Source organism: Strix aluco, chromosome Z (assembly GCF_031877795.1).
Source record: "Strix aluco isolate bStrAlu1 chromosome Z, bStrAlu1.hap1, whole genome shotgun sequence".
Taxonomy (NCBI): Eukaryota; Metazoa; Chordata; class Aves; order Strigiformes; family Strigidae; genus Strix; species Strix aluco.
In genome coordinates this window covers 61,628,327-61,649,031 of record NC_133971.1, presented here as the reverse complement: position 1 = coordinate 61,649,031, position 20,705 = coordinate 61,628,327, and the positions used below count along the sequence as shown (strand labels likewise).

The 20,705-nt window shown below is 43.0% G+C and overlaps 1 protein-coding gene across 7 annotated transcripts in view; it reads left to right on the top strand.

Moving 5' to 3' along the window:
• The window catches only part of PSD3 (pleckstrin and Sec7 domain containing 3), a 111,585-nt gene that overhangs the window by 77,220 nt on the left and 13,660 nt on the right, over nucleotides 1-20,705 (top strand). For 6 of the 7 annotated variants that reach the window (XM_074811915.1, XM_074811914.1, XM_074811913.1 and 3 more), the window contains 5 exons: nucleotides 6,936-7,129; nucleotides 9,625-9,695; nucleotides 15,419-15,576; nucleotides 16,447-16,591; nucleotides 19,769-19,912. In XM_074811915.1, coding sequence (XP_074668016.1) covers nucleotides 6,936-7,129; nucleotides 9,625-9,695; nucleotides 15,419-15,576; nucleotides 16,447-16,591; nucleotides 19,769-19,912 — 712 coding nt within the window. Of the gene's footprint in view, nucleotides 1-6,935; nucleotides 7,130-9,624; nucleotides 9,696-10,108; nucleotides 10,229-15,418; nucleotides 15,577-16,446; nucleotides 16,592-19,768; nucleotides 19,913-20,705 lie in introns of those variants that run through there. The other variant, XM_074811917.1, reaches the window with a different exon arrangement.

Here is a 20,705-nt window from a genome sequence, read left to right as displayed (position 1 = left end):
TTGGGGAAAAATTGCAAGCAGGCTGGAAGAGGAAGAAATCAGAATTCTTAAATAAGGCTTTGGGATGTGGGTGTAAAGCCACCTTGTCCTAGCAGAATGCTCAAAGGGGCCAATTGTCCATTCCAGTCTGAAGCTCAGACATATAGCTGGGACTGATGTGACAATTACTTTCAATGCTGAGAAAGAAAGCTCATTCTGGGCATAATCAAAGAGATTGTGCCTTTACTTTTAGGACTGAGAGCGCTGGCTGGAAAAGGGAGTGTGAAAATGTTTCTCTTCACTTTCACAGAGATGTGTGCTTGGTGTAAAGTAATCAACCCAAGGAGCCCCAGGACTGCCTGAGCTAGAGGGAGGAAGCACATCACTCTCTTGCTCTGCTGTTGTGATCTGCAGAGAAGGGTTGATAGGAAGGGGACATCGTCAGTTTTTCTGTGATGGAACTGAGGACGATCCTCTCTCCTTTCCAAAGAGTATCCCTTTGCTTCTCTGATGCAGTTGGCAGGGGAAGAGTGGGAGGTAAGGCAAAGGTGAAAATAGGGCTGCAAAACTCAGCATAAGCTCCCTTGGGATGCTGGCACCTTGAAGGAATGCTTTTCCCTCAGCCAGAATCCCTTTGAGGATCTAAGACTCTCTCTTTATGAGCTGAGCAACAGTTTAAGAGCTGCTCTGGCAGTACATTATTTGGTGGATTAACGACTGGCAATAAGTCCATAGGCAGGGGAGGATAACAGTGATGAGTAAGATGGAGAAAGACTGCTACACGATCCTTATCTTCCTAGTTACGAGCTGTGTGTGTGGTCCTAAATAGTTTGCTGTCCATTTACAGTAGAATTACAGTCTGATCCAAAGCCCACAGAAAAAATGGCTACTACTGACTTCAATCTTGTAGTCAAGAGAAGTGGCACCTTAATCAGTCGATGTGCTCTGGAGACTTTCAATAGTAGTATTCGTTTATACTTTATGAACCGGGAAGCATGAGTACAGCTCTGGAAGAGAAAATTGCATTACAGTTCTTCTTCTGCAGTAGTTCCAGGTTCAAGTTCTCCAAAAGGTTAAAAGCAAATCATGTACCATGATCTGTAAAATAAACAGACCTGACCTGGAATTTACCCTCAACTGGTGAATGTGGGGTCCTGAATGCACACTCCTTACTTTGCACTGCACCCCCGAAGTCTTTTGGTTACTTTTCACAATAGAACAGCCAGAAGATATTCTACCATTTACTTGGCTTGCCATTTACTTTGCTTGCCATTTCTTCTTGCCTGCCTTGTTGTTCAGTGTCCTGGGAGAAAAGATAAAAGCAGTATGGGAAAACTAACCATGAGAAATATGATTATTCTGTCTTTTGTCCCATTCCATATTTTCTCTCTGCTGCTTACAGTTCTAGTTCTCTCATGTCTCTTGGACTGTGGTTCATTTCTTTGAACAGCAAGTGAAGTACTAAGTAGTGATTGGACCTCACTGAAGTCCTTGACAGAAGTTCCTACTGACTGCAGTGAAGCCACGTACTGTTTCATCCAGTTAGTCCAATGCATCCTGTTTTCAGTATGCTGAGGTCACTGGAACCACCCCAGGAGTGCATGTAGCTCCAATAATTGTGTTGTAATTTTTCATGCTGTTTAAATTTCCCTAAGGGACTTGATATTTCCATGAAATTTTTTCATAGTCGAATGGTGAACTCCTGTTCTTCAACCCTGATGCTACCCATACATGAAATGAATTCAAGATCCTGTGAACATGAGCGGTGTGATTGAGTTGGGTTTGTTTAGTCGGAAAAGGGAGCACTGAGGAGAGGGACCTGAGTGTATTTTTTCCAATGTGTCAAGGCTGTTGCAGAGAAGTGTGCATTACTCTTCACACCCATTGTAAATGGGCTTAAATTTGGAACAAGGGAAGTTTGGGTTCAACATTGAAAAAAGCTTTCTAGCAATAAACCTTTTAAACCAGGACATAGATTTGTTTGGACGAGCTGTGGAAGTGCTTTCACTGTAGGTTTTTGTGAACTGGCCGTTCTGTCCAGAATGGGTTAGGAAGAGTGGATCCAGCCTTAAAGGTAGACATGGATTAGTTGACCTCTTAACATCCCTTCAGTCCTGTTGTCTGTAATGTTATGGCCCAGGTTTTGTAGATGTTTCTCGTCCTTTGACTTTTGCACTGGGCATCACCAGCTTTAAACTGAAGAAGAAAAATGAGTTTGATTTCAAAGGCGCCAGAGCTAAATATGTTTTGTTCTCATGATGTCTACATGGAAATGTGGTGGTGAACATTATTGTTGTTGTAATATTATGTCTAATTCCTGTTGAAGGTGACAGGAATAACAAAATCATCATCTTAAAATAGGCTGAATGGTGATCTAGAATGAACATATGAAATCCCAAAGCGCTGCTTACAAGATTGCAAATATCAAATGGCTGCATTTGAGCTAGCTGTATCCTGAAAGCTTTCTCTCAGCAGGACAGTGCAGTTTTCTGGAGAATCACTTGTTTTTTGACTAGTTAATGATACAGTTTTCTTTTCAGAGAAGTTTAAACATGGACATGGTATATTCTTTTTTGTTTTTCTGGACTGCACTGAAAAATCTTCTCCTTCCAGCCAAACCAAAATAGGTCTTTCTGAGACAGTGATGGTGGGAAAGGGCTGCTGCCAAATCCTTTCTGTGTTTCCTGTGGCAAACTGTGACACTGAGACCAGGGTGGCTATAATGACCTCTGTGCTGAAGCTCACCTTTTTCTAGGTCAAACTGAGAAATGTTTCCCCATTATAATTAACTCTTTGTCTTCCAAGTTCTAGGATGTTTCCTGTTTGCAACTTCATGATTGGTTTTAGAGAGGAGTCAGGTGGTAATCACCTGGCTCTCCTTTCTTCTCTCCTCCCTTTGGGAAAGATGCCAAAACTTCTGTCCACTGGTTTCTCAGTTCAGTTTCCTAATACAGATGCTATCAGTTCCACAGATTCATATCATTATATGTTACAAATCTGAATATTTTTTTAAATGCTATTTTTAAAATGGATAAACCCAGCCTTTTGCCATGTCGTATAAGTTTTCTATTTTCTACCTTCCCAGCTTAGTGACTTCAAGTTTTCCAAGGCAGAGCCTCAAATCAGACCATAGAGCATACAAAAATGTTTTTGTTACTGAGAGAACTGGATAGTGGTATTCTCCCAGAAGACAAAAAAGGGACTTTCTTCTATAGTGTCTTTTTGGGGAGAGGCAAAAATATATTTCTTCACCAAAATGGCAACATCTGCATTTTTGTATGTTTTTCAAATTTGCATGTTTAAGAATAAGAGGCAAACTCTTTCTGGTTGCCAGTGATCATGCATTTGGGAAGGAAAACATTGCTGTTTCAATGCTGTGTCTTCAAGGGATAGAGCAAGCAGATCCTGGCCTTGGTGTGCTGGTTTTCATGGGCAGCCAGTGCCCTGGTTACTGCTCTGTCTGCAGGTCCTTTTCCAAAGAAACAAGCTAAGGGAGGTGGAACTGAAGCTCCTTGTTTTGGGAAACCTTGCAAATATCACATCATAAGCAGAGTCTTGGAGAAACTGTACAGGTGATAGCATTTTCCTGTCGCTAGTACCCTGCAGAGCAGAGACACTAGTAGGTCCCATTTTCCATCCATCCCTTCTACAAGAGCGTTCACAGCCATCAGCCCCTTTCAGTCATCACAGAGAGGGGTCACCAGAGAAATCGCTTCCAGACCCAGACCAGCAATGATCTCCCTCTGCTGATCAAAGACAGAAAATCTCTTAAGACTTCTGCAAACCTAAGTGGACCCTCATTATGATGTCTTGCTACTGAAAGGTGTGTTGGAACCAACATGTTCTTTTTTTTTTTTTCCACAAAGGCAGAAAGATTGTGCTATTTTCTGTACCAAATAGAAAGGCACTGAGCCTGCCCCTGATAAGGACCTGAGCTCTGCCTGTGTAACACTAGATCCATGACTCTTAACATACCTGCACAGAGACACCACCCACTGACTCTTATCCCTGCATCACTGAAGGCCTTCATGCTGGGGATGTTACAGGAGTTGAATCATCTGTGAGAGCCATCTGAGGATGAGGAGGTAGTTGCGTCCCTCACAGGATAGGGTTTCAAACAAAGACCAGTTTTCAGGTGTATGTATACAGAAGTCAGCTGAATTTTCTGCAGCTCTTCCTTCTTGCAACCATATCCAAAAGGCTAGTGAGGAGTAAGGTCAAATTGTTACATCCTATCCAGGACCTATCTATTCAGCCAGCTTTGGTAGGTATGTAAGCAAAGGCTAATATGTGAACTGTTTGCTGCTTTGAAACTCCTCCCAATCGTCCTTTCTTCTTACGCTTGACCACTGAAACAACATGGAGTATTTGGTGAAGTAAGTCCCGGATCTCTTGGTTTTATTTCCACTGGGGCTTCATACTCAAGATCAGAGGAAGATGGAGGCTCCTTTTAGTTCTGTTTTCTCAGCTGTTCATCCGTTTCTCATTCTCTGTAATGAGTCTGCTTTGCCCCTCTGATTCCTTTCATTGCGTCTTACAGATTGGCTTGTGCATCTTGACCTAATGCATCTTGTCAGAGCACTCCACTCTCACAGGTGCCTGAGTCTTCTGAGTCTTAAGGATGTCCCATTTTCAATGACAGATTAAAGGACCAATTAAAGGTTTGTTCAGTGCTACTAGCAGTCATGACAACAGATGCCATTTTGTCCTTGTCTGCCCTGTCTGTCTTTTAAAGAATTCTTGTTTAATAGTTGCCCCAGAGATGCTGAATTTGATAGCACTGCCCCCAACACTAGTGGTGTCCAGGATCCCCAGGATTGCTTATCACAATACCTGTGTCTGCTTGGATAAGGGCACTGGTTGCAGTAGGTCTCTGCTGACAAGGAGATATCCACTGTGTCCTTGGCTGAGATCCCAGAATTCACAAGGCACTTCTGTGTGACAAATCAGCCCGAGTGCTTGTGTCCTCTGAGAGATTTTAGTCTGGATTACGTATCACAGACTTGTATTGAGAGAATTTGCTCCTGGAATGAACATATATCTAAAACATGTGTCACACAATGGTCCAGACTTGCCAGCAGCTAGGAAGTGAGGCAGACACAGGAAGGGTGGGGACAATCAAAACTGACAGAAATTCATACACTTTTTCAGTTGGGAGAGGGCTTCAATCAAAGCATGCTTTGAGCAACAAAAACTTTTTGCAGCGCTCTGTTCTGGAGTGGGAAAACACATATTGATAGGCTGAAAAATGCAAGGACTGCTCTCAGTTGCAGGAATCAGATCTTCGGGTAAAAGTTTTGTTCCTCTTAATAAGGCAACACCATGAAGGTATGGTGCACCACCTTGGCTATATCTCTACAACTGTTACTGTCTGGCACCTTTGTGTGACTCTCAGGCCCAATGTTGATGTGTGGCATCTGTATCCATACTGTTGAAAAGTCTTATTCTCTGAAAGAAGATACTTGCCTTTGTACTGCCTGTTGGGTTGGTCCTTGACTGTGCTGATTCCTAAACGGTGTCTGGAAATTGTTTGGGAGTGTGCTGGGCTGAGACCATGCCAAGCACAAAGTAGAATGAGGTGATCAAAGTCAAATGCCTGGGAACATTCCCTGGTGCTGCTGAGTTCACTAATATAGTCTCCGTGTCTCTGGATTTGGTTTCCGTGTTGTCAAACCACCTTATTATTGTTGTATGTCCTCAGACTAAGTTATTCCCTAGAAGACCATTTCAGCAGAGATCAGGATAACACAGACTATGGCTCTAGCCTGCAGCTCTTGGAGGACATTTCTTTGGATGGTTATTCCCATAAGCAGACATGGTTGCAGTGTGTCCCAAAAGGAGCTTTTTGGACTGACCTATGCCCTGCTAATCCTCATCCGATACATGCGTTTAAATGCATGCACGTGATTGGAAGGTCTGCCTCAGCTTGCTTTCTCTGCTGATCATCTTGGGTCAGGTGAGACGCAGCAGTTTGAAGTCCACCCCTGCTATTAGCTATCATTACTCAAGTGATAATGATTTTTTTTTTTAATGAGGTGCTGGTTTTAGGACAAGCATTGCTACCATGACTTTCCAATGACAGCCTTCATCCTCCCTGACATACCTTTCCCAGTCACCTGGAGGGGAATGTGTGAGGACTTCAAAGGACCCAGGGCTGCTCTGTAATCTGACACTAACTGTGGTTTGTCCAGATATACCATCCACTCAGATTAGTGGCCTGTTCTCTGAAAACCATCCTACTCTTGTGATGGACACCCTTTGTTTACTAGTTTGCCTGGTCCTTTTTGCCTTTGGCTATGACTAGTAAAAAGGCATTTGTCAGTTAGGCAATGCTTGTGACTTGCTGAAATGGGTTGCATTGTTGTCCCCAAGAGCTGTGTTGAATACATTACCCTAATAAGTAACATTTTGAGCAGCATTTTGTTTCTAAAATACAGATAACATAATTCACCCAGTGTAGTTTTTATTTTTAAATTACTACTTCTACGCTAGTCTGCGGAGGAAAATAAGGAGAAGTAGGTAGAGTCTGTATTTTGTGTGCTAAGTTAAGGGGTAAGCCACAGTGATCTGTAGTAATTTAATTCTTTTCATCTACATGTGAACTCATGAAGAAACTGGAGATTTTTCAGGAGAGCCCAACAGGCAAATATTTCCCATTTTAGCACTCAGGTAGAATTAAAAATAGGTGAGGTTGGAGGACACAGAACACTCTTGAAATCCTGCCTTTTGAGACTGTAAAAGAGCAACATGGGCTTTTTTGAAATTGCTGGGTGAGCTAGGTGAACTGAAGCTTTGCTATAATCCAACTATATTTTGATATATATCTAGGTTTCTCCCTAAATAGGGCCCTCTATAAAGACAGAAGTGTGTTTTGACAAGGAGTGTGCAAGAATTCCTGAAATGAAACTTTGCTGGTCAGCCCCTTGCTCATGATTGGTTTTCACTGCTTTTTTAAGGGATGAAGAGGAGAAAAAAAAGTCTCACTCAGATGGTACAGATGAAAAGGATAATGGAAGCCAGACGAAGGCTGTCAGTCGAATTGGCAACTCAAATAACCCGTTTCTGGACATCCCTCATGACCCCAATGCTGCTGTGTATAAAACTGGATTTCTGGCTCGGAAAATCCATGCAGATATGGATGGAAAGAAAAGTGAGTATCTTTCACCCTTAGCATCTCATTTTCTTGTTATCTCTGCATATTGCTACTTACAATGAGCCCATGTGCTTCTCAAGGCAAATAGTGCTGCTTCATTAGGGGAAATTGCAGCAATAACAAACAACGCAGCAATTGGATTATCACACTCTCACTATTAGGCCAGGATTTACAATGTTCAGTCCCATTTGCAGCAGCTCTAATGCACGGGCATAATAAGTAATGTGATACAGCAAAGCAATGTTAATCTTTTGTGCTAGAAGAAAATGAATCTCATGGTTTACAGAAGAGAAAACAATTTCAAGTGAATTATAGTAGCTGTTGCATAGTAGTTTGATAATTCTCTTTTTCCTTATGTGACACCAGATTGTTTTAAATCTTCCCTCCCCCCTGGGTCTGTCTTTAAAGGAAGGCTGTTATTTATCTCTTCTTGGAAGATGCTGTAACTGTTCCCTTCCCTACTTTCCCAGCCTCGGGTCACATACCCAGTGAACTTCAGCAGCTTTTGGTAGCAGCTAGATTTATTCAATGCAGTTCCTCCCTGCCCCTTTTTTGTAATAATCCTGCTGCGTCTCCTACTTAAATTATCCTCTTCTTGTCCTACTTCTGTTTGTGGTGCACTAATTTTCGAAGGCCTCTGATTTGTCTGTGTGTTTTGTTGATGGAATATCTTCATTTGTTTGTTTACTATTGATCTTGGAAGCAGACTACTCAGAGCATCTGTATTTTCCCCAATTGTTGTGATGATCACCTACTTGTGGTTCTCACTGTTTGGCTGAATCCTGAAGGCAAAGTCTGACTTTGTGGTGGTTTTTGGGTAACTGCAACTCTCTTAGCTGGGCTAAGCTCTTTGGTGTTTGTGTGTTTTGCTAGTATATTTTAGATGTTACAATTGGAGGTTGCGGTTTTCAAGCTGGAGGCTGACAGCTGGACAACTAAATCCAAACAGAGATGTTGAAATCAAACTGACCTCATTCTTTGTGATGACTGGATGCTCTGAATAGGTTCCTCTATTAAACTTCCATTTATTTAACCTTAATAAGTAACTGTATCTAGTTGCCTTTATTAACTTATTTCTTTAATGATAAGTAATCAGAATTGCTCATTATTCAGAACACTGGATGCTGGCATTTGGGGGATAATCTTTTTTGAGTAATGTAATTTGGGCATGTTTTTGGAAATTTCCTGTGCATCTTAGAGGTCTGTCTCTCACTGTCGTACAGCTCTTGAAAAAGTTACATTCTGACTTCCAGTTGCAAGTAAAATGAAACTCAATTTTTGGAAGTTAGTTAGACCTTTTCGTATTTCATTTCCTAATGAAGTTGTTGCAGGGCAGAGATCAGCTTGTGCGGAATTGATATTGAAGTGATGTGCTAGCATGCTATATGTATTTTCTCAGGAAGGAGTACAGAGGGCTAAAGCACTTAGGCAGTCTAGAGGAGAAGGGTGTAACAGGGACCAATAGCTGGAAGCTGAACTGAACAGATGCTGATGAGAAATAAGGCCCTTCACGTGTGTTTAGAATGATTAACCTCTGGAGCAAGGACTGATAACCTCTTTACCATCGCTTGCTGTCTTCAGATCAGAATGGGATGCCTTTTATAGCATGATGCTTTAGTTGTGCATGGATTATTGATTTCATTATAGAGCCAAGTGGATGCTGGTCAGTGGTGTGTGCTTGGTGGAGAGTGATCTTAGATGTAGGCTTCTAGTCTCTGGCACTGTGACTGTACAGCCTATGCCTTCTGTTCCTCTATTGCAGCTGAATTTCAAACTGAACCTTCATGCTGAATCCCCTTTTCTTTTGTTTTCTTTTTTCTTTTTTTTCCCCACTGCTTGTTTCTAGGAATTTGTGGGCTGGATATGTTGTCTCTGTTGCATTCTTCAGTTTCTAACTTACTGCAGGTTTCTTGAGGTGTGGGGTTTTTTTTTTGTTTCTTAGGATTTTGTTTGGTTCTCCTCTCCTTTCTCTTCTTTGGCTTCCCCTGTGGTTGCAGGAAGAGGGGAAGGGACTAAGAAGCCATCTGACCACTCAGTGCCAACTCAGGTGTGCAGCAGTGACAAGGGTGAAGGATGCTCTTGAGATGCACTGCTTTTTGAGCAGTGTCCCATTGGTCCTGAGCAGTGCCTGCCAGACTGCTGCGGCATGGAGAAAGGGCGTTTCCTTCTGAAAACTGCCATGGTGCAGAGCTCAGACCTAACTGTGTAGGGGCAGTGTGTGCCTGCCTGCAAGAGCACAAAGACTGGATCTCTCTGCCCTGCTTTCTGCACTGCTGCTAGTCCCTTCTGATCCAGTCCAGGGCTGTCGTCAGGGTTGTTTTATTATGCTCTCACACAGTAGGTATGTGCAGGCACTGTGCTGAGTTGCATTGTCCTTTGAAAAGGAGAGTACAAAGGAGGTTTAACATGGGACTAATGTAGCTCTCCTGTTGCCTAGACAAAGTGTAAAAATGGATCCAATTTAAATGGGTTTTCATTCGCTTTCTTTGCAGCTCCCCGGGGAAAGAGAGGCTGGAAAACCTTTTATGCTGTGCTGAAGGGAACGGTCCTGTACTTGCAGAAGGTAGGGGAAATCAGTGTCTTTTGGAAACTAATTAAACAGAGATAGTGCAGCAGGCAGGCATCTTCTCTGCTCTCACAGCCTACCTCCGGCTCCTTTCCCTCTGACACATGGTTGTAGCTGCTCTCTTTGCCCCCCCCACCCTGTTTACATACACATTCAGGCATGAATCCTTTCATTGACACCCTTCCCCTTTTCACAATTTCAAGATCAGTTCCATTGTCCCCATCCACATATGCACACTATCAGTTCCAGTTCATACCATTGCTGTCACTCATGGCTGAAAAAATAGCCAGCTTCACCAGCAAAGACATCTCTGTCTTGCACACATTCCTCTAGGCTGCTTTTTAACATTTCATTTCATACATATGACTTTCCCTTCTGTAACACTGTCCTCCTTTTCCATCTTTTCATAGTATACTTTTCTGCAATGCCTGCAAGACCATCTGCAAAACAATTGAATGGCAGCTTGGCCTTGGTAGTGATCTGCAGCTTCTGCTCCACAGCAAAATTGAAGGATAAAAGGATACTTCCCCCCACCCCCTGCCCCAAGCAAGATGAGACACTGATTTCTGACAAACTTTGCTCCCTGACAGCGAGAAGTCTAAAAAAATATGTCATCTGAAACCATTCAAGTCTTTTTGGTGCAAACTTAAATATATTATAGTACTGTTTTAACCATATTCTTGGAACATGAAATACAACATATGAGTGAGAACTGTCAAAATCAAGTAAATGGTAGCAGCTAAGTAGATTGTTAAGGCTTTTTGCCCCCCCACTGTAGGTGGAATATTCATGAAGTAGGTAGTGTTTGTCCAGGCTGTCCTATATTGTACAACTATGCTCCTTTGAAAGCCTTTTAACATTTCCACTGTGTTTTGCAAATATCGAGAGTGCAAGTTCGAGTGCATACTGCCATTTCCTCCTCCCCTGCTGTGGCTTTCTGAAGTTGTTAGTTTCATTGGATCCAGCCTGGATAGTCTCTGAGAAGAGAGACAAGGTGGATGCTCTGGGTGCAGTACCTTTATGAGAGGGCTGAAATCCTGAAACAAACAAAACAATCTGCAGTCAGGATGGAAGATTTGGGCTGAAAGTTGGATGTGACATGCTCAAAGCCAGTGCAAGAGACTAGAAACAAGTCTGCTGAATTGCAGCTGAGCCTTCCCTCTGGTCCTCTTGCTGGTAGCAGGTTCAGATTTTACTAAAGTGGCGTTCATGACAGGTTTGTACTTGCCCTTTCCTGGGTGAAATGGGGTCACCTGCTTTGATTTCCGAAATAGATCATCTTTAGTGTTCTCCTGAAAAGACTGCGTGGTTCCCTAAGAAGTAAGAAGTTAATAACACATGAATTTCTTATTTGATCTTTTAGGGAGGATTAATGAGCTTTCAAGGGGAAGAAATAGAGATATGGTCTATTTTAGAGTCTTAATTAAATACTTTTAAGCATATTGGTTTAAAAAACTTTCTGTTTGACAAAATGTAGAGATGCTGATATAGCATGCAAATTTTCTACAGAATGGTGCTTCCCCCACTCTCACCCTCCATCCGTTGGAGAGCAACAGAGTAATTTCACATCAGACTGAACCTTTGCAAAATTAAATACATTGCTGTTCTTGTTCTTGTTTGTTATTTGCACACCTTGGACTTGTCACAGCACTTGAGTTTAGTGATTACAGGGTGTTTACTCTGCAAAACTGCCCTCTCCCACTTGGTCCTGAAGACACTTGCACCGAAGCCATCTTACTGTAGCACAGTGACAAGCAAGACTTTTACTTTAGTGCTGTAAAAGGTTGACAGAGAACCCTGATGGGAAGTGACTCATTTCCAGAGTGATGGGCTTGTGAACCTCCCCAATGTGCCTCCGGACCCTGCTCAGCCACAATGCCTCATGCTGCAGCTGTGAAACATCCTCTGATTTCTCTTCAATTCCAGAAGGTCCATTAGGGCTTTGCATCAGCCCTGAAATAAACTTTGCTCTTAGGGATGTGGTATTGCAGAAACTGAGGGTGCCAAGCTTTTAAAATACACAGCTAGACCAAGCTGTTGTAGTAAAAGTCGCTGAGCTGTTGTTTCCTTTTGCAATATGCCAGGAAACTGAAATTATCCTAACTTCAGAAAATTCAGGAGCATTTTAGAACAGTTTGATTGCTTTGAAGAAATGCATAGGTCTGACAGTAGTCATGGGCAAGGGTTTTCCTTGCTTCTGTTTGCCTTATCTCCTGGTTATGGAGTGCTGTAGGGCAGGGTACATTCATAAATGCACACATACATTTTCCCTCTTTCTCTCATTATCTGTATATTATCTATATATCTGTGGAGGTAACATCTGTGATGGTGGGTTTCATTGCCCTGAGTGCTATTCAGGCAGGGGAGAGAGAAATCTCGCTGTTCTAGGTACTGTGTACACACAAACACATGTACAAACCGCTGCGCTATTGCTTTCTGTATTTATCTGTAACTCAGCTGTTCCCTTAAGACACTATTGTGATACTTATTTGTAGCAGCTGTGATTCCCACAGTGGGCAGTGTGATTCCAGTTCTTCTGTCATTCTGTTTGCACACCAGTTCAGCTCTCCTTGTTTTGCTGTCAAAGTCCATGTATGAGAGTGCTGTGTAAATAGTGGTCATTTGAGATTTACTGGGGAGTTTATCTGGGCAATCGTGTCTCCGTGCCCACATTTTACTTTATTTTTTTCCATTGGAAATGTTCCAGTGCTAATTCCTGTGCTGCATACTGTTTTATTTTTAAATGAGTGATTTAAGAGAGATGGTTTCTGAGTGAGCAGAGAGGCCACTGGAGGGGCTCAGTGGAAACATTCACAATTAGTCAACTAAACAGGCCTGCATAGTATTACATAAATTGAGAGGTTTGACATGTTTGGGATGTTGGCCCTGTCTCTGGACATCCTCAGGTCAAGGTTAATTTCCTGCCCTCTGTTCATAGCAGGAGGAAATAGCAAAGTAGCAGCTTGACAGAATGTCTGTTCACTAGACTGATGTGGGATGTGATTTGCATACAGAAGAGAGGTTTATAAGGAGAGAATGTAAGGCTGAACTTGCTTCCTTGCTAGAAATTGCTTCTGGGTAAGCACTGCAGGCTACGGACCTTCGTGTTTTGTTCAAACTCTTCTGTGAGGTTTGCAACATCTTTGCTCTTTGATGTGGCACTTCATATCCTTGTGGGCTTTCGGATATTTTTGTAGAACTTCTCTTAAATGTGCTTCCTCTATTAAAATATTAAAAGAAAAGAGAGAAAGGCTAGAATGATGTAACGTGTTCGATGACGAGACTTTCTGAAAGAGAATTTTGCAGCCATCACATGCAACTGAGTGGAGATATCCACCCACGGTACATTGATTGATAAAAAGCCAAATGCCATTCTCTGGTCTATCAAAAACAGATTTAGAAACATGCTGACTCTGGGTCAGCATGATGTGGGAAAGTCATTCTCTGGGAGTCTGAGAAGGATGAATTCAGCATGTCATTGCATTGTGTGCAACACTCACATTAGCCTTCAGTTGACAGAGAGGTGACAGTTCCTTTCTGGCTCTTCATATATTGCCACTGTCTTGGTCTAATCTTAGTGAGGTGCCTTCCATTTCAGCTCAACCTCCACGCTGACACCAGCACGTTAGAACATGTGCTGTCCTTGATGGCGTAGGAGGTACAGATGTTCCTGCTCCTCTTGCATTCCCTCCAGTTGAAAAGAGTTGGAGGCCTTAGAGGAGGAATTTTGACAGCACATTCATGTCCTTCCAGCCTTCTCTGAGGCTGGCCAACTGTGTGGAGACATTTCCGGTATGCTGATCAGTGAGGAAGCTGTCAGACCCCCAGCTGTCAGGATAGATTGCAGCCAGCTGATCCAATGGGATTAGCAAGGATTATCATGAACGCTCTCTGTCAGTAAGGAGGGGTTCTCAGACAGGACTGCCTCTGAGACTGCCCAAATGTGGAATTCTTCTGGAACAGGTTTAGACACCAGAGCAGGTTGTGGACTTTGGATGTATCTCCCAGAGGAAGCTGGGAGACAACAGGCAAGGCGATCGCTTACATTGTCTCTAGGCAGTAATTTGAGGAAAGCCAGAATACCATGTTTCTGAGGCCTGTCTAAATTAATTTCCTGGCCCTGAAGTTTTCCCAGTCTCCCTGGAAGTGGAGCCAGTCATTTCCCCCCAAACTACCACCAAAAAATTAGCTTTTGAAGTCATGAAGGAAGGGGCTTGACCTAGGGGCTTGCTTCCTCCATATTCAAGATTGGGCTGGGCCAGATGTTGGACAGCCTCCTCCAGTTCTTGTCATTTGACTACGGACTTTCCCAAATCTTCCTTGAAGAAGGTTTAGAGAATGATATAAGTGGGAGTAGGGAAAGTCCGTCATGATATGGAGATTCCTTCAAAGCTTGCTGTGACTCAAGGTATGAGAGAGGAAGGACATTTGGCTTCGCTCGCTACCAGACCTTGTAAACCCCTTATGTCACAGATGTTTAGGTTGAAGGCTACCCTTTGGTCATCTGTGTGGCAGTGTTCTGCCTTTCTGCTAGGCCTGTCAGATCTGTGGTCGGTTGTGCCCTTGTCTGGCCTGAAGTGGAGGTGGTGCTGTGACAGTATTGCTGATTAGCTGCATCTCCTCTGATGAAGTGTCTGAGCAGCAGTAAGTTCTGGACCTGCACTAGCTGGACCTCTGTGAGGAAGGATGAGATATGGCAGAGGAGCAGGACACTTTGTCTTCCCTTCTGGGAAGTGGTCACCACAGCTGGTGACTCTCCATCTGTTGAAACATCCTGGAGAGCCCTGACCAAACCCAGCCTGGCTGAGAGCACAGATGCCTTCAGCTCCTGCCCCTGCTGCCCCCCCACCCCCACCTTGGGGGTGTTTCAGATGAGACTGATTTCTGTGATGTACTAAGGGTGAGAAATGGAATCAATTGCAGGCTGCTTTGGCCTCTCCTTCAGAAATGTTGTTTATGCAGAATTGCTGGCAAGTGACTTTTCCTGAAAAAGCTCCTGTCTTTCCCAAGCCATTTATAATCAGGTTGGCTTTAAACTGAACTTTTGGCTACACCATGATTGTGCCCTCATCCAGTTTCTGTCACTCAGGAGATCGAAGACTGCTCCGAAGCTGACACTTGCAACACAGAGTTTGACTCGCTGGTTTTGTCATTTGGTGTTAGGAGTGGTACTGTTGTTGTGTCAAAAACCTGAACAGTCCTGTGCTTGCCATTTGCAGACCCTGAGCAGAGAGATTTAAAGGAGGTTGCTGTATTTGCTCTGTGGAGACTGGTAAGGAGGCTTCTGTACTATGTGAGGACTTACCTAGGAGGACATACAAAGGTAGTTGTTTGAGAAAAATAAAAATTGAGCCGTGGAGGATGGGAACCCAAGCAGGAACCAGCAGCTGAGCAGTGGAGGTGGAAAGCTGGCCATCAAGGATTCCTGAAATGAAGACAAATAGGCAACAGCTATTATGATAGTCAAATACTCCCTGTTTACTCCTCTTCCTGTCAAGCAGGTAGTGGAACTAGTTCTCTCCCTTGCAAAGAGATCAAGAAAGAGAAAGGAAAAGATGTTAAAGGTAGTGGAAACTGCAACTGCTCAAGTCAGGTTGCATTCAGTTCATAATACTTTAATACTATTCATGACTATGGAACAAGGGTTTTCCCTGGATTAAAGGAAAAGGGAGTAGCACATGGAGAAATAAGATGCCATTTTCCCCTGTTAACTCCTGCAGGATGAATATAAGCCAGAAAAAGCTTTGTCGGAGGAAGATCTGAAGAATGCAGTTAGTGTGCATCATGCACTAGCATCCAAGGCAACAGACTATGAGAAGAAACCCAATGTCCTGAAGCTTAAAACAGCAGATTGGAGGGTCCTGCTTTTCCAAGCCCAGTAAGTGCTCTCTTCTGATTTGTGCCAGTTGTTGAGGAAAGAAAACAGTACTGAAGGAGGGGTAAATTCATGCTTGGACAGGTTAAAGCAGAGGCTTAAGAAGTTCAATCTGTTTATTTGACGAGAAATAAGTGGTGATTTGATTAGAGTGCACAAGTAGTTCATGAGAAAGAAACACCAGGTTTTAAGAGGCTTTTTAATCTAGCTGAGAAAGGCATAACAAGATGCAGCAGCTGGAAGCTGAAGCTCCAGGAAATTCAGTTTGGAAACAAGGCACAAACTTTTAACAGTCAGGGTGATTAATCATTGAAACAAATGACCAAAGGCAGTCTTGGATTGTCTGTCTCCTGATGTCATCGGGTCCTAGACGGATTCTAGAAGATACGCTTTGGTCAGAAACAAAATTACTACTTAATGCAAGAATAATTTGGTTAAGTTCTTCAGGCTGTGATATCCAGACAGAACAGATGACCTACCTTTTGTTTGTGACTTAAAAACCTGTGCATCAGTCTTGTGCATGAGCCCTTTTCTACTGAGATCTATGTGAAACGTCCTAGAGATCTGTGGTGTCCAGCACAGCTGAGACCTTAGGATATGTCTGAATCAGGGCATTGGTTGGCTGTGTCACCTGTGTCATTTGGATTGGATTAGGAAAAGATGCGTGCTAGGGTGAGTTATGGACCTAATCACAAGCCAGCCTGTGACTGAGATACCTGACAGTAACCGCTTGCAAAGACAGACCAGAAGACTGAGCAGACTCTAAGACTTGTCCAGTTCTGATTATTCTCGCTTTTAAAATGCCATTTAAGCGGTGGAAAAGAGGTAGAGGACGTTGAGTCAACAGGTGCTTAATACGTGTTTCTTCTACAGGAGCCAAGAAGAAATGCAGACCTGGATCAATAAGATTAACTGTGTGGCTGCTGTCTTCTCTGCACCACCATTTCCAGCAGCAATTGGCTCTCAGAAGAAATTTAGTCGCCCACTCCTGCCAGCCACTACAACGAAGCTATCTCAGGTGAGTTGTTTTTATATAGAGGGTAGGTGATAGCAATTTCTGTGGCTGGCTAGAGACGGGACAGTACTCCTTGGCATTGTTTTGTGGCTATCACCATTAGCATTCCTAGGAAAAGTAGGCTTGCACAGTGAATCTTTGCTTGTTTCCTGATGCAAGATTTGAAGTGGCAGAAGAGAAGAAGCAGATTTGGAAGTAATTGTTTTATATTTTTGAAGAAAAGAAACAATCACCAATGTTCCTAGTACCAGATACAGAGTTTTCATCCTGCAGTTATGGCTCTGCAGAGGACATTTCAAATATTGTCTGACTGGTGTTTTTTTTGAATTTGAGTGTTTGTTGCCACTCATTTCAGAAGAAATGGATATAGTCCTGGTCTCTGGCTTATTGGGGTGATAAAAGGGGAAAGCTGATGCATCGGGCAAGCATCAATATATTTCTCCAGACTTGAACCTTTATCTGCTGAGGGATTTCCTGTTTAATGTATACTTATAAACTTGTTTCTTACCTGAATGTCTTTGGTCTCCCCTTGTGATCACACAAGCTTTTAGCTTCCACAACACCCTGTGGTAGGGAGTTTCACAGCTCTACTACTTCTAGCACGAAAAAACACATAATTCTGCTTGTTTCAGACTGACTGTGTCTGATGCTTGTGCCAATAGCTCTGTGTACTTTGGGAGCTGTGATGCATGCCTGCAATTCCTCCTGCACTGTCAGGAACATGGTATTGATTGCATTGATCATGTAGACAAAGTGACAGAGGTGATAGATCCCAATCCTAGGTATATACTTTACAGGTAACCTCCTGTAGCTTTTAAAGTCATCTGCCTATGCTGGATTGCTTCATTTTTTCACCATCTTCACAGCTTAGCAACACTCCTTAGAAACCACTATCTCATAATCTGCATTTCTCTAAGGGGGTGGTTTTTTATGTCGCCCCTGCTTTTCCCTCTCTGTGGCAGTAGCCCTTCTTCTTACAAAGTGGTGATTGACTTTCCATCTTCTATTCTGGATTAAAGTTTAAAACATGTCTCATACAGAATAATACTAACTTTTCATCCTCGTGGTTTTACCTTTCCCTTGTGCATACCATCTTTGAAATACTGGATGGAGCTTGAATAATTTACCCTCAGTCACCAAACAAAGTTTTTTTTACTCATCATTGTTGTGTGTGATTGTTCCATTTAGCATGTTATTTCCTATTCTCATTGTTTCTGTTTAAGGTGGAAAGGAAAAAAATAGAACACAGCCCTGTGGTTTGTGTCTTAAAGAAGGGGAGACCCGAAAAGTGAAATAAAATAAGCTGTTTTAGCTAAGGAAGAAGAATGTTAAGTGTTCAAAGCAGATAATTTCAAAGGCAAGCAGAAACATGTCTGCTTTCATCTGTCAGTATGAAAAAGCTGCCAGCAGGCTGCTTCTCATTTGACAGGCAGAAAAATATGAATTGTCAAATCCCTGTGGTTGCTGTTTAGGATTTTGTGGGCTGATGGACAGTACTTCTTCAGAGAGCCTGTTCCTGGTCAGGTAGAAGTCGGGATGCAGTGAGAACCTAACATGTGCGAGGGGGAGAGGTTAGACATGACAGGTTGTGCAAGATCATTGTACCAAGTTTGCTTTCAAAAGCAGATCAGTGTCTGATCTTGGTTAGTCCAACCAAAGAGGGATGTAACAAAGCTATATATAAAGGAACAAGGAGTCTAGAAAAGATCTACTAGGTTGGATTTTTTTTTTTTTCCTGAGATTGTTCATGCACACACAAAAGCTCCAAAGGGCTGCTGCCCTGGAAATTACAAGTGCCAAATTAATAGCTGCTCAAAGACATCCTGTCATCAGGCTGTAGAATTCACTGCAACAGAATGTCATTGGGACCAGGGATTCAGCACAGTGTAAAGAGTGATTGGGCACTCTAATAGAGCAAGCAGATCCAGGGTAGTTACTAACAGCAACAAGAATTTTTGGCAGCCAATAGTGAGTGGTTTGAGCCCTACCCATGTACAGGCGGAGGCAAATTATCCCACATGTTTCTTTCTTCAGTTCTCTTGCAAAAGAGTTGAAACACAAGATTAGCTGGGGCTCAACTGTAATTCTCTGTAGAAGCTTTCCCCTTTTCTGCTCCTTTCCACCGTTCCAGCTCAGTGAGCTGGAAGGCTCAGCCCTGGTGTGACTCACAGTGCAGTGCAGGCATGTCCAAGCTAGGCTTGAAGCTCCAAGCTGCGCAGCCATGCCAGTGGGGGACAACTACTGGCAGCTGTCCCCTCCTCTAAGGCTAGGTACATACGCAGGAGCTGAGTTGGGTACTACCTGCTGTTACAACTCTGGCTAAGTCACTGAGATCTGCATGATCATGTCTATATTTTAGACTTGCCTAATTCAAACATAATTTTAGATCCAAGCCTAGAAATGGCCAGAAGGCCATGCTGCAGGAGCTGGAAACCTTCTGAGCTGAGGGAAGGTTAGCTGACAGATGGACGGGAGGAAGTGAGTGGGCCTGGGATTATGATAAAGGAAATTGCCTAGAAAGGGAGAGTAGCATCTCCTCACTTTGTCCAACTACACAGTGGGATAAAAGCTGGTAACAGCTTAGCAAAATGAAATACCTTTTGGGGACTGGACAGCCCTTCCTCTTCTAGATGTATTGTATTATTCTGAACAAATGGAAACCACAGACCAGAGTGTGTTTGGCAGTGCAGAAACGGAAGGAAGGGCCCTTACTCCATGCCCTTTCTGATCTGGAAGGGACTACTTTTACATTGCAAAGACCTGAGGCAGGGTCTTTGCCTGTCTCGTTCAGTCCTTGGTCTGACTGCATGTGCAGCAGCCTTAATTTGCCAAAAAATCTATTAGAGCAGAAGTGTCATGTTGTCAGTAATGCTCTGCAGCACGCTGCTTCCATTGCTCTCAACAAGGCAAGGGATGACAGGTTTGCTATCCTTCCCGGTGGCATCTGCTAGCTGCTGAGTTTTTCTGCAAACTTGGCCACTTTGCTTGGGTGCCTTCAAGAGACCTGTTGGGGACAGAGCTCTGTGATAACAGACATAATCTAATTAATTAGAATTAGTTAAAGAAGGAGAGAAAGAGAGAAAGAAAAAGAAACTACTATTGCACAGGGTTCTCTCTATTTTCCTTTGCTTACCAAATATTTTAGATTCTGTCACTTAAGTGCCTAATGTGTTTCTGAAGGATGAACAGCTGAAGTCCCATGAAGCTAAGCTGAAGCAGATCTCCACTGAGCTTGCTGAACATCGGTCCTATCCTCCTGACAAGAAGCTTAAAGGCAAGGAAGTAGATGATTACAAACTGAAGGACCACTATCTGGAGTTTGAAGTATGTATGGGAAACATTATTACTTTTAGTTTTTGGGTGTGGATGTGTCAAATGGTCTTATGCTTGGGGTACAGTCCTTAAGTTTTACATTTTTCACCTTACTTCACTGAGTAATATGTTCTTGTTAGATATGTCACAGCAATCCCAGAAGCTGGGATGTGGCTCTTTCTGATAAGGACTTCCTGTGACCTTTGGCTCCTCGTCTGTAAAATAGAGGGTAAAAATGTGTCCCTCTGTCCTTGCCTGATATATCTATTTGAAGAGATGATAAGGTCTTCAGGCAGAAACTGTCTTATAAGACTATGTGTTGCCTAGTGTGTTGACACCTCAATCTTTAAGGAATGACTTCATTCTACAGTAATGCAGATCATGATTATTGTCTTCCATTGGTATGTTCTGAAGGAACTGCTTTTCTAAAATTATTGTCATAGACATGCCTCATCAGAGCCATTTGTGTTGTGTACCAGTGAGCTGGACGTCAGGATGAGCAGGAAAAGGGCAATCCAGGACATTTCTGGAGTTCGTTGACAACTTCCTAACACAGGTGACCAAGTAGCATACAAGTAGAGGCACTTTGCTGGACCTCTCACTTATAAACTAGGAAGAACTGGTTGGGGATATGAAGGTCAGGGGCAGCCATGGCAGCAGTGACCACAAGATGTTGGACTTCATGATGTTGAAAGGAGGGGTCAGAGTAAAATGTAGGATCACAACCCTGAAATTCACGAGAGCTGACTTTGGCCTGTTCAGGGAACTGCTTAGAAGAATCCTATTAGATATGGGGTTGGTGGGT